At 63.1% G+C, this 16,221-nt stretch overlaps 1 protein-coding gene across 1 annotated transcript; it reads left to right on the forward strand.

Annotated features, from left to right (window-relative positions):
- Positions 1 to 1,705: 1,705 nt before the first annotated feature.
- Positions 1,706 to 14,305, forward strand: EXOC3L4 (exocyst complex component 3 like 4). Its single transcript, XM_039251207.1, has 12 exons — positions 1,706 to 1,791; positions 5,498 to 5,907; positions 6,825 to 7,476; positions 8,189 to 8,300; positions 8,573 to 8,695; positions 9,061 to 9,161; positions 9,399 to 9,479; positions 10,982 to 11,096; positions 11,648 to 11,767; positions 11,856 to 12,008; positions 12,593 to 12,714; positions 13,764 to 14,305. Exons 2-12 carry the CDS (start codon positions 5,514 to 5,516, stop codon positions 13,954 to 13,956), a joined length of 2,166 nt encoding a protein of 721 aa, XP_039107138.1. The 5' UTR covers positions 1,706 to 1,791; positions 5,498 to 5,513; the 3' UTR covers positions 13,957 to 14,305.
- The last annotated feature ends 1,916 nt before the right edge of the window (positions 14,306 to 16,221 follow it).

The raw sequence follows: 16,221 nt of genomic DNA on the forward strand, positions 1-16,221 counted from the left end.
TATTTGGAGACAGGGCCTTTAAAGAGTGATTAAGGGAACGCTCAGTCAGTTAAGCTTTGTATTTAGGCTCAGGTCATGATCTCGCGATTTGTGAGTTCGAGCCCCGCATTGGACTCTGTACTGACAGCTCAGAGCCTGGAGCCTGTTTCAGATTCTGTCTCCATCTCTGTCTGCCCCTCCTCCTCCCCCACTCATGCTCTGCCTCTGTCTCTCTCAAAAATAAATAAACATTTAAGACTATTTTAAAGAGGGGTGCCTAGGTGGCTTAGTCAGTTAGGCGTCTGACTCTGGCTCAGCCCATGATCTCGTGGTCTGTGGGTTCAAGCCCTGCGTAGGTCTCTGTGCTGACAGCTTGGAGCCTGGAGCCTGCTTCGGATTCTCTCCTCCTCTTTCCCTGTCCCTCCCCCACTCACTCTCTCTCTCTCTCTCTAAATAAACATTTACAAATTTTTTAAAAAGATGGTTACGTTAAATGAGGCCATTAGTTTGAAGCCTAATCCTGTATGCCTGGTGTCCTTAGGAGAACAGGAGACACACGCGGACGCGCACGGAGGGACGGCATGTGGGACGGCCGTGTGAGGATGCCGGAGAGACCCTGTGGACACACCGGGAGGCCTGCGGAGGAAGCAGCCCTGCTGACATCCGGGTCTTGGTTTCCAGCCTCCAGATCCTTGAGAAAGTCAATGTGTGTTGTTTAAGCCCCAGCCAGCGGCACCACGTCGCAGCAGCGCTCGGCCAACAGCACACAGGCTTGTCCCCGCGTCCTCAGCATGCTGCCCAGAGCACCTGCCCTGCTCGGCCTCGGGCCGCGGTGGCTCCAGCCCGGCCAGGACAGGCCTGGATCTGTCCTCCCTGGATTTTCCCTAAGATTTTTCCTAGGATGCCAGCAGTGGTATTCCCCCGTGAAGATGTGTAGCCGCCTCTTCTGGGAAGTCTCAGTGACCCTCTCCACTAGACGCCTCCAACCTGATGGACTGTGGAGGAGGAGGCCCTGGGGCCTCCATTCAGCAGGCCCGGGGCCCATCTACACCTTTGCCGACCCCTGACCAGAACACCCACCATCCCTCCTCACCTGAGTGTAACCCTTCTTCCCTCTAGCCCCATCCACTCCAGCTCCTGAAGCCTTAAGGAATGGCTGTGGCTTAGCGCATTCCCTCTGCTGTCACTGTGACAGGACACTGCTGTCACTGTGACATCCCCTCCCTGTGCCCCCCAGCCCATGTTTCTGCCTGCCTGGCTCTCAGGATGAGCCTTGCACGTGGGCCTGGTGCCAGCATCTCTGTCCTGGAGGGAGGGGTTCTTCTGGGCTTTTGGGCTTTGGTGCCTTGGGCTGGATGTACCCCTGTTCCCCCATTCCCCCCCCCCACCCGGGCAGCCCTGCCTCTGCCCCTCTGGCCTCGGTAGGAGCACAGCAGGGGGCGGCAGCGCCCATCCCCCATCCATGCCTGGAGCTCTCCAGCGCTGCCCTTCCCCCCCCCTTCCCCACAGCCTCCCGGACTCTCAGCCAGAGCCGAAGCTGCCACGAATCAAAGGTTGTAGCGATAGTCTCTGGACCGGGGAGAGAGTAAAAGCCTTTCTGAAAGTGAAACTCTGGGGTCGGGGTGGAGGGTGGGGCTCGGGGTGGGGCTGACGGGCCCAGGGCGGTGCGACCTGGCTGGGAAGTCCCAGCTGCTGCTGCGGGTCCTTCGCTCCGGCTGCTCTGGAGGCCAGGCCACCGAGGCCCAGCTTGGAGGGCCCGGCGTCCCCGGCAGCCCTGATCTGCCTGGGGCCTGGCGTCCACTCGCTCAGCAGGTACGTTGGGTGCAGGTGGAGTCGGCGGGCACCGGGGTGCTGTGGATGGTGGGCGGGGATTCAAGGTGCTGAGAGTTCTGGCCCTGCTTGTGGCTTTCTGAGCCAAGAGCCTTAGCTCAGAGCCCAGGCCAGACGCCAGCGCAAATCGCAGTGTACGCGCACACCCATGCGGAACGCAGATCCATGTGGACACCAGGACATGCTCGTGGGCACAGACACACATCTGTGGACTCAATGGAGAGAGCGCTTGCACACAGACTGGGAAACACACTCGGGTCGACACGCAAAGCCCATACACACCCCAGAGCGGCAGCACACCCCCAGGCTACACTTTCACATTAGATTGCTTACCTGTGTTCCCTGGGTACCTGCCCTGGCAAGGGGCAGACTCCCCAGACTATGCACCTGTCCCTCGGTCAGGAGAGAAGCTACACCCAGGGCTGGGGCCAAGCCCAGAGCGGGAGGTGCTGACCTGGTCAGGAGAGGCTGCTTGGTATCGAAGCTCGAAGGTGGGTCAAGAAGGTGGGGGTGAGGTCCCTGCTGACAGAAGGAACAGCCTGTACAAGGTGTGGAGGAGAGAGAGGCGGGAGGTTAGGGTGGGTGAGCGAGGGGGGAAGGAGCTGAGGGCCGTGGGTTAGGAAGGGCCTCGAGTGCCCAGTTGAGGAGAAGTGTGCTTTTCCTGAGGGTGAAGGCACCTCAGGAGGCCTTTGCTTTGTCACTATTAAGAGGAACCTTTTTAGCACTTTTTCCTAACAGGCTTTTCCTAATACATAGGAAAGCTCTTGTAAGCAGATAGCCTACCGCCTACGAATAACGAATAACGACAGATTTAATGACAGATTTACCGGCCTTCCCAATATCCAAACCTCATTTATTCTCTTGCCTTGTTGCTTAACTAATCCTTCCTGGCAAATGTGGAATGGAATGGGCCAACAGACACCAGGCCCGAGCCCCAGGCCAGCAGCCAGCGCCTCTGAACATTCAGGACAATGGGCCGGAGGGCCAGAGAGAGAAAGAGCCAGAGAGAGTCCTGCTGGGTACGGGGTGGCAGGTACGGGGCGGGCCAAGGTAGAGTCAGCAGGGCATCCAGTCCGCCAGGTACCGGTGTGGCGAGGGCGGACCTGGTCCTGACGGCCACGCCTCCTTCAGGCTGGCTCTGGGCCGACAGGGAGGCTCAGGGGGACCGGGGCCCCCAGGCCAGTAAGGAAGTGTAGCGTGGCCCAAGGACACCTTGGAGGTGGGGGCACCCTTGCTCCTGGGCCCTGAAACCCAGGTCAGACTTGGAGAGCAAAGATGGGGAGGCTGGGAGCGGATGCAGCCTGAGAGGAAGCTGGGCGGCTGGACATTCAGGGGACAGAGAGGTGCCCAGGAGGCTGGGTGGGTGCAGGTCAGGGAGGCAAGGCTGGAGAAAGTTCTGTCCGGGATAGGGGGGCTTCCGGTGCGGGGCTGTGGGGAGCCACGGAAGGGCTTAAAGCAAGCGAGTGAGCTGGTTGGCTTGTGCTGTGGGAAGGTCAACCATGGCTTGGGAAACGGAGCAGGCCCGGAGGTGGCTGCCAGATGGGCCTGAGGCCTCGGTGGGCCTTCATGGCGGGACTAGCTCTGGACGCGGGTGGCTGAGCAGGCTGGGGGCACCCATCTGCTTCTGTGCCTCACATAAGACCCAACTGCCAGCTGCTTCTCCTTCCCCCAGAATCTGCCTCTAGACCCCCGTCCTGGCATCTGAGATCTGTCCCTACAGCGGGCCCCTCGGCTGGGGGAAATGGGTCCTCGGGCAGCAGCCCTGGCTCACGGCACTGGGAAATGCGGGAGCCCAGCCTCTGCTCCCCTTTCTACACAAGCCTGGGTTGGCTGTGGCTCCCCAGCCCAGAGCTGTGTGACTAGAGGCAAGGCCCCGCCCCTTTCTGAGCCTGTCTTCGCTTCTAGGAAATGAAATGACATCTTACAGCTTTGTTATTACGGGCATCTGTGTGCTCCAGGCTGTGGGCCTGGCACACAGTAGGTGCTTACTAAGTGTAAGCTCCACCCATCCAAGGCAGGGCCCACTTGTCCTTTCCCCACGTCCCCTGGTGATAGAGCTTGAAGCACATCTGGGCACAGCACAGGCCCAGATGATTCTCTTCATCATCCCCCAGACCCTGCTGGACGCTGAGGGCCACCAGGGAGAGGGGAGTTGGGGGGGGGTGCAAAGAGCTCTTGTGACCATGTTCCATGCGTGTGTGGGTTAGTCTGAGTCAGGGCAGTGTCCCTGAGTCCCGGTGCCAGGAGAGGACAAAGACCTGTGGCCTGGGAGGGGCAGATAAGGCCTCATCAGTCACCTGGGCCTGCCCCTCTCTGTGAGGCCCGTCCAGCTGTCAGATGGCATCTGGGAAGAGGAAAGCGGGCCTCGGCTGCCCCCTTCCATGTCTGACCCCTGGACAGACATCACTGGAGGGCGTAGGGGGGTGGATGAGGGTCTGGGCTCTGCCTATCCCAATGTCATCCCACCCAAGGCAAAATGGGGGCCTGGGGAGAGGTGTCCCACCCAATGTCAGCCAAGGGTCAGGTGCTGACCTTTGTCCCAGGGATGGGGCAGCCTGGAGAGGGCTGGGGGTTCTGGCCTCTGGTTGGCCAGTGACTTCAGTAGGTCCAGCCCTCCTTTCGGCTGCTTTCTCCAAGGCTAAAGTAAGATCTTGCTGGTCTAGTACAGCCCCCATCCCCAAACACAACACCCTCTTGATGGGGTGGGCGGGAGGTCCCAGCAGCCTAAGAAATCTTTCTCCTCTCTCCCACCCCAGCTTAACCTAAAGCCAGAAAATCAAACACCACTGGGCTGTGTTGAAAGGAGTGTGGGTGCAGCCCAGGTGGGGCCTGGAGCCCCGGGTGGGGCCTGGCCGCCCCAGCTTTGCACTTCCATGGCCTAGGGCCTCCCACACCACCCCTTATAGGGGAGCGGCCGGATCACAGCAGGATGGGTGGTGGGGAGATGCAATGAGTGCAGAACAGCCTGGGAACCCCCAGGCCCTGGTTAAATATAGACCTGTGGCCCCTCCCACCACCTCCGCCCACAGGGCTGCAAGGCCCGGATAAGCGGATAAGTTGGGGCAGCCTCAGGGGCAGCCAGAGGTGGCCAGAGACCCCGAAGCCTGGCCCTGCCTCCCTCCAGGTCTAAACACGGAGAGTTCTCCGAGCTCCCCTTTGAGCAGAAGCAGCTGGGCCTGATGGGCTGAATGGGGGTGAGCTGAGGGCTTTGGGGGAAGGGGGAGTGAGTGCTAGGGGGTGGGGAGAGTGGACATTTTAGGTCTCAGGACCTAAGGTCCAGGAAATCCTGGATGTGGTTGCTGGGCCCAGCCCTGGGGACTGTGGGCTGCGGGTTCGGCTGTGCCCCCAGAATCTGCCTGTTCAACTCCCCTCTCCAAGTCTGAGGGTGGGAGGCTCTGGCCTGGCAGGACCAGTGAGGGTGGGCACCGGGGGGATACCCGTTGGAAGGCGGTATCAGGGAGTTTTCCAGAAGGAAGTATCTGCCTACATCTCAGTGCCAGCTGCAGTCTGGCATGAATGGAGCTCTGGCCATGAGACAGCCTGGGGGTCATCTCCTGGGAGACGCTTCTCTGACCCAGGCAAGCCACTGGGCTCCTCCAGGCCTCCCAGGCCCTCACGAGGTTCCCGTGCCCATTCCCCAGGGCCGTCTCCCCCACCCCGGCCTCCTGAGACCCCTTTTCATCCCCAGCTTTCCTGCTGCCAAAATGCCGTTGCCGGAGACGGTGACCTCCTGGCCGGAACTGCACAGCCCGGAGGAGTCGGAGAAGGCACAGACCCCAGTGCGGGGTGCTCAGCAGGCAAGCAAGGGGGACGCGCCCAGCACCCACCACGAGGACACTCGGCCCGGCCTGGGCACCCTTCGGCGGGCCTTCTCCCGGGCAAGCTGGCGGGCATTGGGCCAGGCCCCCGGGGAGGACCCGAGCCTGCTGCAACGCAGCTCCCGGTTCCTGCTGCGGCCTTTCCGGCGCTCCCTAGATGGCGGCCCCGCTGCTGCGCCACGGGGGGGCCACAGCCCAGAGGGGCCCTCAGACATCACGGACGGTGGCAGTGGGCTGTCAACCACCAGGGTGGGGCCTGAGGAACCAGAACAAGAGGAAGGTGAGAGCTTCACAAAGAATACTGAGCATGGGAGGAAACAGGGCAGAGAGGGGGCCGCAGAGGCCAGGCTTCCCGGCAGTTCCCCCAAACACCCCTGCGCAGAATTGCATTTTACATTCTCCCAGCCTTTCAAGCAGGGGAGCATCCCCTGGGCAGCTCAGAGAGGCCAGAGTGAGCGAAGTGAGGCTCAGAGAGGTTAAGTGGTCTGCCTCACATCCCACAGCCAGGAAGCGGAGAAATGGGAGTTGAACCCACATTTGTAGGACCCCAGAACCCTCACCTCCCCACAGCCTTCCACAGGCAGGCCCCTGGCCAGACTACAGTGATGGACAAGGCGGGGCCCTCTCAGAGCACAGGGTCGCGGAGGGTGTGTGGCAGCCACGTGCCTGGAGGGGAGGTCACGGGGGGCTGCGGGCGCAGGACACATTGGCCCCGGGGCCCCGAAGGGGCGGCTGCAGGTGTTGGGGGAGGGCTGCTGGGGGCGGGCCCAGAGCGGGGGGGGGGGGGAGGCAGCAAGAAGCGCAGGGACCGGGGGGCGCGCACAGCCGGAGCTCTGACCCCAACAGCCCTGCAGTCAAGGCTGCGACTGAGGCCACCAGGCCCAGCTCAGCAGAGCCGGGGGTGGAGGTGGGAGCCTGGGAGAAGGTAGGGGCTGAAGGCCGGGAAGGCAGGGCCTGATCCCACCTGCTGTCTTCAGCCAGGTTTCGGGGGGCTTGGGGATACCCCTCTCCACGAGTGATTCCGAGGACGATCCCGGCAGGTGGGGGCCGTTGCTCCGGGAGCAGACTTCAGTGGAGCTCTGTGGCCGGGCGGCCCGGCTCCGATGGGCGAGAACAGGGCCCCCCGGGTCTTAGTTTGGGGCCAAGGGTCCGACGAAGCCCCCCCACCGCCCCTCTCCCTGCCTGCCCTTGCACAAGGCAAATCTGTGGCGGATCTCATCACGGAGCGGCGACTGCTCGCGGCCTTCGAGCAGCTGCGGCAGCTGGAGACGCGGCTTGTGGCGCAGAAGGCCTCGGGCACCTTCGAGCAGGACCCCACGGGCTTCGCGCGGCGCGCCATGGACGTGTGCCTGCACTACGACGGGCTGGCGGCGGAGATCGGCGCCGTCGTGCGCGAGACGCTGGGCGCGGGCGGCGCGGGCGCGGCCGCGCTCGCCGAGGTGGCCCGCGTGGTGCGCGCCGAGGAGGAGGCCCACCCGGCGGCGCCCGCCGACGGCGACTTCCTGCTCACGCCGCGCCGCTGGCGGCAGCTCTGGGAGGACGCGGTGCGGCGGAGCGCGCGGGAGCGCGTGCGGCAGGCGGGCGCGCGGGCAGCCCCCGCGGCGGCCGAGGGTGCGTCGGGCCTGGCGCAGCTCCTGGCCGAGCTCGGCGGCCTGGTCCGCGGCGACCTGCTCAGGGTGCGGCGGGAGGTGCAGCCCGCCTACTCGGCCGCCGGCCTCCCGGCGTGGGAAGCCTACCTGCGCGCCTTCCACGACGCGGTGGCCCAGCGCCTCCAGGAGCTCGCGCGCGACGCCCGGGGCTGCGAGCAGCTCTACGTCCTGCTGGACTGGGCCGCCAACGTCTACTGCAGGTGGGGCCCCGGCCGGAGCGCCCAGAGGGGCAGGGAGGGGCTGGGATCGCCCACCCGGGGGCGCGCAGGGCACCTTTTCTCTCTTTCTTCCCGGGAGAGGGCTGGTGGACGGGCGTCAGAGACCCCGGGGACTTTGACGTTCTTTTTTTCTTGGTCTGGGCCTCGGTACTCTGTCCCCAGACAGGGGTTTTCCTACGGTGCTACCCATGCACCCGCTCCCGCGAGCCGACAGCACCTGAGGGGAGGTTGCTTCCCGACGGGGAGCCCAGGCCGAGGCCTCTGTAGTCCTCAGGATGCCTTTGAGCATTTAGAAAAGGGCACCCCACCCCGGCAGGACACAACTGCAGCTCAGAGGTGCCTGACATGGGTTGGATTTCACCCCCACTCTTCCCCTTGGATGGGCACCTGCTCCCAGCTCCAGCCCTGTGGGGTGCGGTGGGGTGGGTTACCTTTGGCACTGAGCACTCTTCAGCTGCGAAGACCAGAGAGCGGGTGGGAGGAGGGTGCCTACACTCCTGGGCTCATTAATTTACTGTGTGGCCTTGGGCAGGTACCCATCACTCTCTGCACCTCCCTGGTGGGGCTTGGAGAGAGGCAGGTCCCTGAAGCTGTGTGGTGCTTGGGGGCTGAGGCTTTGGCCAGGGGGGAATTAGGGTAGCCGCTGGTGTGTCAGAGCCCGGCCCAGGCCCTCAGCCCCTACCCTGCCTTCCAGTCCTGACTTCCTGGGTGCCCCGGACCTCACTCTGTCCACAGAGCCGCTGCCCCCACTCCTGGCACCCGCCGTGTGGGCACGCCTGGAGAGCGACTACACCAGCTTCCTAGAGGTGAGGCCAGGGCAGGGCCAGGCCCGAGGGGCGCTGTCCAGGTTGAACGTGGCTGCCTCACTGTGGGGAAGGGTGGAGCCCAGAATCACCCTGAGTGTGTGGTCCTGGCTCAGGGGAGAGCCACTTCTCACCCTGTGGCCTTCAGCGTGGGCCTGGGCCCCAGCAGGGTGGGCCAGTTTCTCCCAGGGCGCGTGAACGGGCTCCGGACGCAGGGGAACCCGGACCTCTTTCTTGGGAGGGGCTCACTCTGCCCCCTTCCCCACCTTGCACAGACCAAGATCACAAGCTGCTTCGATGGCATCCTGCAGCTAGAGCAGAGTCGCTGGGTGTCCGTCGAGGCCCCCGATGTGCTCCAGGGCCTCTACCACACACCGCTGTCCATCGACATCCACATGGTGAGTCTCGGGAGGGGGGATGTGTGTCTGGGCCACAGGTGGTGTTTGGTCCCCTTCAAGGTTGGGGACACCCAGAGCTATACAGTCGGGTCTCGACCTCCCTTCCCCATTAGACAAGAGCCCAAGGCCCCACCTGGGTGGAATCAGGGACCCTGGGTCGCACAGCCAGGCTGGGAATGCCAGGACACCATGCCCAGTTTAGCAAGTGGCCTATGGATGTGGGGGGTTGGGAGGCTGTTGGAAGCTAAAGCCGAGACCATGAGAGCAGGTCAGCTTGGAGATGTCACTGGGCCACAGGTGAGGGACAGGGGGCATCAGGTGGGATCTGGGCTTCGGCGTGGGTTCAGCGCGTGGCATCCTTGCAGCTCGTGGCCGAGCACGTGAAGGCAGCTGGTGCCATCTCTGCGGAACTGAAGGCCACCACCCTGCGCATCTGCTCACGGGCGCTCGGCCTCTTTCTGGCCAGGTGCAGGGACATCCTTGGCCCGGGGTGGGGTGGTGGAGTGACCAGGGTAGGGATGGTGGTCGTCCCGGGGTGAGGGCCATCCTGTTTGCTCCAAGTCCGAGATCCAGGGACAGATGAGAGAGAGGAGCCTCGTTGTAAGGCCCCAGGTCTGGGTAGAGACCTGAGGGAAGCAGACCCCGGGTCATAGCACCACGGATAGGTAAGCGTCCCTAAGGCTTTTGCATACTTTGCCCCCAGGTTTGAAAAGGCTTTTCTGCAATCGGAGGCGGTGAGCGAACCTCATCTGGGCGCCTGTATCAACGCCTTCGAGGAGCTTAGGTGAGTCTCCTTTGCGCCTCCGCAGGGAGGTGCCTGGCGCGGCCAGCAGGCGGCATGCGAGCTCCGGGAACCAGGGCGCAGTAGGCTCCCGTGGCGGCCCGTGCGCACGGAATGGTCTGGACTTGGAGCCCGGCGGGTGGCGTTGGAGAGACTTCCCAGAAAGCCTCCCTAGATGGCCCCCCTCTCCGCTCTCTCCCCGGCTGGAAGTTCTCCCTCCGCCCTGCGGGGGTGAGGCCCTGGAAGAGATGCAGGGAGTTTCAACGCTGAGCAGAGGCTGAGAAGTTCCCGCTGCCCCAGTTCCCGCCTGTTGCCTGCCCAGTGTGTCCCCAGCCGCCCTGGGCTCCTTTCTTTCCTCCCTTCATCCAAGTTCGCCGGCTTCCTTTTTAGGGACACCCCCTCCTCTGGGTAGCCCTCCCTTACACTCCCGCCTCCTCCCCACTACCCTGAGGGTGAGACCTGGGTCCCTCTGCCCCCAGAAGGCAGATGCCCTCCCTTTCTGCAGGCAGTGGCTGCCCCCCTTCTGTGCCCTCACCAGCAGGGCAGGCTTCGGTGCACCCCACATTGTGGATGCACCAGCTGCTGCAAGGCATGGACCTTGAGCCTCCGGTCTGGGCTCCGATCCCACCTCTGCCACCTGCCCACCAGAGATAAGTCACTTCCCCCTCTGTGCCTCTTTTTGTCAACCGTCAAATGGAGATTGGAGCACCTGCTCCCTAGGGCTGTGTGGGGACTCAGTGCCTTAGAGGAATCATTCCGTATTCACTTTTTGGGAGCACTTGGGACCCAGGCACTGTGCTGGGGCTTTAGCCGCCTGATGTATTTCATCCCGAGGGTCGCGTCCCCATGGACGGGGCAAGTGGAGGCTCAGCAAAGAAATGCCTCTTGGCCACCATCATGCACCATCCAGTATGTGCTGGACTTGGGGCCTGAACCCAGAGTGCGACCATGATGAGGACCGCTTCTCCAACACTCTCTCACCCCTCATGTGTGCCAGCTGGTCTGTTCATTCAGCCCCAGGAAACATTCTCTGACCCCTGGGTAGACAGCCTCCGGCCCAGCCCCTGGTGGAAACTGAGCCTGCCTTTCTGTGTCCCTGTTCTGGGGACTGGGCATAGCCTGGCCCTCAGTCGCCTCAAAAGTGAAATGGGGACATTGTCACCTTCAGAGAGACAGTTGTGAGGCTCAAAGGAGGGCCTCTGTGCCAGTCATGGCCGGGCTGCGCTGTCTCATCACCAAGACAGTTGGAGGTTTGGTCCAGAGACGCAACAGGGGAGTTCTGCTCTGCATGGGGCCACCACCATCACCCTGCTGACCTACCCTCTGTGATCAGCTCCCGGGGCTTTGTGCCTTCAGGCTACTACTACTACTGTGCAGCCCCGTGGGCTGCCCTTCACACTATAGTCTAAGTGAATGGCACCTGGCCTCCACGGCTGTATACTGGAACTTGTTCTACAACCTGCCCCTCCTTGCCCACTCCATCTCCTGTCCTGGCCCCTCCCCAGGACCAGACTTCTGGCCATATTCCCAGGAACCTTTGAAGAGCTGGAGAAACCTCTAGTGACAGCCATCTGTGTCTTCCAGAAGCGGCTGCTCCAGGGCTTGCAGTGTGATGTGCAGGTGAGTGGGGCAGGCCCTTGTCGCCCTGCTTTCCACACCCAGCGGGTGCTCCTGCGCCCTGAGCCTGGGGGTCCAAGTCCTAGCATTCACTTATGTCAGGGGCAGTTTTGGGGGGTGTGTTGAGGTGTGGGCAAGGGACCCAGATAAATCCCTAGCTGTGCAGTGAGGTCAGGAAACGCCTACCTACATCAGGCTCTGCCTCTCAGAGAGGATGGGTTCAAGAAACCAGACCCTTCACCCAGTCCCTCAAGGCCTCCCCAGGCTCCCCTAAGCAAGGCCTGCCTAGAGGCTTGAACTCAAACCCTGTCCCCTGGTGCTCAGGGCCCGGAGGAGTCATTCTTGCAAAAGGCCTGTTGACACTCGTGGCTGAGAGAGGAGATGTAACTCGGGTGACATTAGAAGGGTGTCAGCTAGCCCCCCCCCAAGTTTCTTCCTGGTGACGATTGTCCCTCGGCCTGAAACACCCCTGTTGGGAGCCATGCACCGGCTCTGAGGAGAGAGGCTAGGGGACGAGGAGAGGGTTAGAAGACTCCTGTCCCCTCTGCTCCTAGCCGCTGTTCAGGGTCCTGTGCACCAAGGCCTGGCTGACACAGGACGTGCTGCAGCCCCTCATGGACAAAGTGGTGGCCTTCGCCCACCACCTGGAGCATGTGGCCCCACTGTGGGCACAGGTATCTCAAGGGGACAGGGCTCTGGTGGGGGCATGCCCAGGGCTAGGGCCGGGGGCTCTGACTCTGACGCTGGTCCCGGATGGCCCAGGAGACTCTGCAGGAGGCACACCGGTTCGTGGTCCGCGAATACCTGGCGCAGGTGCTGAGGCCTCGTGAGCGCTTCCGCGGTGTCGAGCGCATGACTGGCTCCCAGAAGATGGGCCTCGACGCCCAGGCCATTGGCGACACCTTCCAGGGCTTGGTAGGAGCATCGACTGACTGCCTGTCCCCAGTGCTAGCCTCCTCCTAGGGCCTCTGGCCTGAGGAGCCTCCCCTGGCACCCTCTATTCTCATTTCGGGGGGAGGGCCTCCGCAAGAGGCCCCTGGGGCGAGCTTTGGCAGAGCGGGTTCTCCCCACTCTCCGTCAACACCGGACGGTTTGGGAGGTCTGGCACGGCTGGGGCGGGGCCAGGCAGAACAATCTGCATATATCTGCATATAGTCTGGGAGTGAGCAGCCAGGGGGCGGGGCCTGCTGGAGGCCCCGCCCCCCCGGGCCTTCGGATCCGGGCCCGGGGCACCTCCTCCGGGTGCAGACACGCTGTAGGGTTCCCGGCAGGACTTCCAGGCCCGGGCCTCGGTTTACCCATCTGGGCAGAGACCGGAAGACATCTCTGATCGTGCTGCGGCTCCGTCCACAGCGCCAAGAGCCGAGCCCCCTAACGCCACGCGTGCGGGAGGCAGTCACAGCGGGGACGGTGCATTAGCATCCGGGTTACAGGCAGGGGCGGCAAGGCGGCCCCCACCGGAGGAGGCCCATGCCGCCAGGGGCCCCCTTTCCGCGCAGGGCTCAGAGGCCACGTGGCTGGGCCAGGCTATCCCGTGCGTTGCTGACATTCTCGGGGAGACTTCCAAGGACGACATCGGGCGGCACCTGGAGACACTCATCGGGAGCTACCCAGACATCAGGTCCTGCCCCACCCGCTCCCTCCCTGGGCGCCGCCGGCCCGGGGTCGGGGGCCTGTGGCCTTGTGAAGGGACCCAGCGGCTCTGGGTGGGCGGTGGATGCGGAGCTGGGCCGAGGCGCGGGCGGGGCGCGGGCGGCGAGCGCTCGTGTGCGCGGGTGCGCAGGTGCGGGCGGTCGTCCGCGCACGGGGCGGGGGCGGGGCGGGGGAGCGGGGCTGCCCCGCCTTCCGCTGTTCTCGGTTTGGCATTAGGTGCCTCGGGATCCCGAGGCCTCTAGAGCGTGAGGGGGGTCGGGCCTCTCCTCAGGCGCCCGAGGACGAGGACAAGTACCCGTCCGGGACTCTGAAAGGGAGGCTCGGCCCCCTTGCCAAAAAGCCCTTCTGGGAGCCTGAGATCCTGAGACCCGGCCAAGAGGAAAGAAGCTTTGATCCCGGGGTTCGGGGGGAGTTTGGGGGGGGGGATGGTGAGTCATCGAACTCGCGGAAATTCCAGCCTGAATCTCTCTATAGCCTTGGAGATTCCGGGATGGGGAGGCCGCAGAGAGCCCGGGGCAAAGCCCGTTTCCCCAGCCCGGACAGGGCCTTTGGCCGGAGGTGACTACCCCCGCCCCCCACAGTGCTGCGGGGGTTCCCCCTGGTCGCTGGGGCTGCCCTACCCGGGGCTGCCCACCCTTCTCTACCGCCACTTCCTGGAGGCGGACTCTCCTTGCTGCCTGTCTGTGGCTCCCTGCACAATGCTCACAGTAAGAGGCTTCTTGGCCTGCACCCGCTCTTCCTGAGACCGACTCACTTCTCGCACTCCACGGTTCCTTGAATCTCTGCTTAGGCTGTGTTCCCCCAGGGCCATGCCCCTCCCCCTCCCTACCCAGCTCCCCTTCCTTCCAGTCCCAGTCAGAGTGTCCAGGGCTCTGCCCCTCCTGGCTCCCCTCCTTCTCAGGCCAGGCTCAGGAATGCTGGGTGCACCTGCCACTTGCGCCCAGGGGCTCCCCTCACTCCAGGCTGGAAGCGCTGTGGAGATGCCAGGCCTGCAGTGAAAGGGATGTGTCTTTGCAGGCGGGACCACGTGGTGGCCATCCTGGCGCTGCGCAGGCTCGGCCGCCGTCGCAACCAGCGCCTCCTGCAGCAGGCCCAGCACCTGCTGAGGGCTGCGGCCAAGGCAGAGGGCTCCGGGGCTTCTGGAAGCCATGTGCTCTTCGAGGAGATCCAAGTGCCTACCTCCGTGGACCTGCTGATCACCTGCATCTAATGTTCCCGGTCTGAGAGGGGGTGGGCCTCAGGTGGGGGACTGCGTTAGCCAGAGGGTGAGCACCTTCTCCTAGGCACTAAGCTCCCAGCTAGGACCCTAGGGAGGTGCTCTCAGCCTGGCCCCCAGCCTGGAAGCCCATAATCACGCAATGCTCTCCTCAGCCACGCATGGCTGCCTACCAGAAGGAACAGCAAGAGAGGCATTTCAGGCATTTGTGGGGGAGTGTTTGGGGGCGGCTGAGGTTCAACCCTGCCCACAGGGAAGGCCTCCCAGCCTATGTCCGGCACCACCCCCAGTCTGAAAGTGAAACGGAGTATTTATTTTTAAAATAAAGGTGAATTAAAATGGTGCTTCCCTGAAGAGGGTGCAGGGCCAAGTTGGCCGGGAGCAGAAGGTCTGGGTGTCCAGGTACCAAGGGGTTGGGATGGAAGGTTCTTTGGTGACTCCACTTGGTAGATGGTCCTTTCCTGTGCATTGTAGAAATGGGGAGACTGAGGCAGGCCCAGAGCTGGGGGGGCTTGTGGCTGTGGCTGCAGAGGAAAATAGTCTTCAACCCCGGGAACCTGGGTGCACTGGCCTCATGTGCCAAGTGAGTCTCACCGAGCAGGGGTGGGCACTGTTCTGTCCCGTTCTAACAGGCCTAGGCCCCTAGGAGACAAGAAAAGGCCAAGGCTTGTACTGTGGCCTGAAGTATTTGGGTTACATGTGAGAGGGACTTCCCAGCAGTGAAAGCTGTAGAACTGGTGCAGGGCAGATGTGAGCCACGGGGTGCGCGGGGTGGGGTGATCCTGCCGGCCTCAGCTCTGCAGGCGGGGCTGCAAGGAGATTGCTCCAGTGTGCACCTGTTACCCGCCCCCTCCCCCCTGTCCTTCTCTCCCAGAAAGCTGGCACTGAAATTTGACTCTAGCCTCTGGCGAGGCTACTGGGAAACCCATTTGCATTGGCAGCCTCCAGCTTGCCAGGGAGGCTGAGTGCTGAGATGGTGTGTGTGGGGGGCGGGAGGGTGGAGAGACACTGAATAAGGCAGTGACTGATGACTTCCCCACCCATCCCTCTGCAGCAAAGCCCCACGAGCCTGACCTTGACCTTGGCAGAGGTGGGGGGCAAGGAACTGCAGGTGGGCCAAGGTTCTAAGAACCCAGTGAAGTTGAGTCTCCCAAGGACAGGGTGAGAGTTCTGAAGGGCTGCAGGGCCAGGCAGGTGGGGGGTCTGACTCTCCTAGCTCCTTCTAGGCCCACCTCCCGGCACTGTGGACAGCCAGGGGCAGGTCTGCCACAAGCCTACACCAAGGCTGGAGAACTGAGTCTTGTTGGGGTGCTGAAGGGAGCGGGAGCAGGTACTAGGGGCAGCGCCTCCGTGGATACATGGGGGTCAGGCGTGGGGCAGGCAGGAGGCCCAGGGGGTGTCCAGACTTCCCTACGCAGGGAATGCAGTGGGGTGGGGCGGGTGGGGCAGGAATACGGATGAGGAGTGGTTTGGGCTCCCAGGCTCCAGGCCAAGGATGGGGACACAGTGTTTTCCGGTGTTGACACTGATGGGCAGTTCTCTGTCTTTCTCTTGTGGGGAAACTGAGGCCAGCAGAGCGTGGAGGTTGCTTCATACCAGGCCCCAGCACAGATAGCCTGAGACCCTCACAGCCAGGGGAAAGGGAGGTATCAGAGGGGCACCTCTTTCCCCAGGGAGGGCAGGGACTGACAGGCCAGCCTGACTCCACATTTGACCTCAGTAGCCATAGTGGCCTGGGTGAGTCCAAGGCGGAGGGGGGGCGGGGGGGCGCATATAAGGTTTGATTTGGTCCTGGCCAGGTTCTCCCTAGGGAACCCATACCCCGTGTTTGAGACCCAGTCTCCTCACGGAAATCTCCCCTGGCAGCCCCTGCCCCTAACAGGCCTGGCCCCCCCTGCTGAAGCCCTGGGGCTGGGTTCCCAAGGCAGGCTGCAGGAAAGCTCTGCCACCTTCTAGTCATGAGACTGCAGGCACATTCCTTTACTTCTCCATGCCTCTGTTTTCCTGGCTGTGAAATGGGGGTGCTGTCTGTGCCTCCCAGGCTGGGAAGGGTTAAGTACGAGCCAGCCAGAAAACCAGATCCCTGGCTCTCCTATAATCCCCTGTCCCCAGGGCCTGGCCAGGCCACAGTCTGCGAACAAAGGTTAAAAAGGTCCTGGTGCAGGAGTGAGGGACCTCTGAGTGATAGCAAAGCCCGAGGCCGGTGGGGTCGGCGAGTAGGGAGAATGCCCAGAAGGAGGCTGGGAAGAGGCCGCAAAG

This window comes from Hyaena hyaena, unplaced genomic scaffold, assembly GCF_003009895.1.
Source record: "Hyaena hyaena isolate Hyena2069 unplaced genomic scaffold, ASM300989v1 scaffold_386, whole genome shotgun sequence".
NCBI lineage: Eukaryota > Metazoa > Chordata > Mammalia > Carnivora > Hyaenidae > Hyaena > Hyaena hyaena.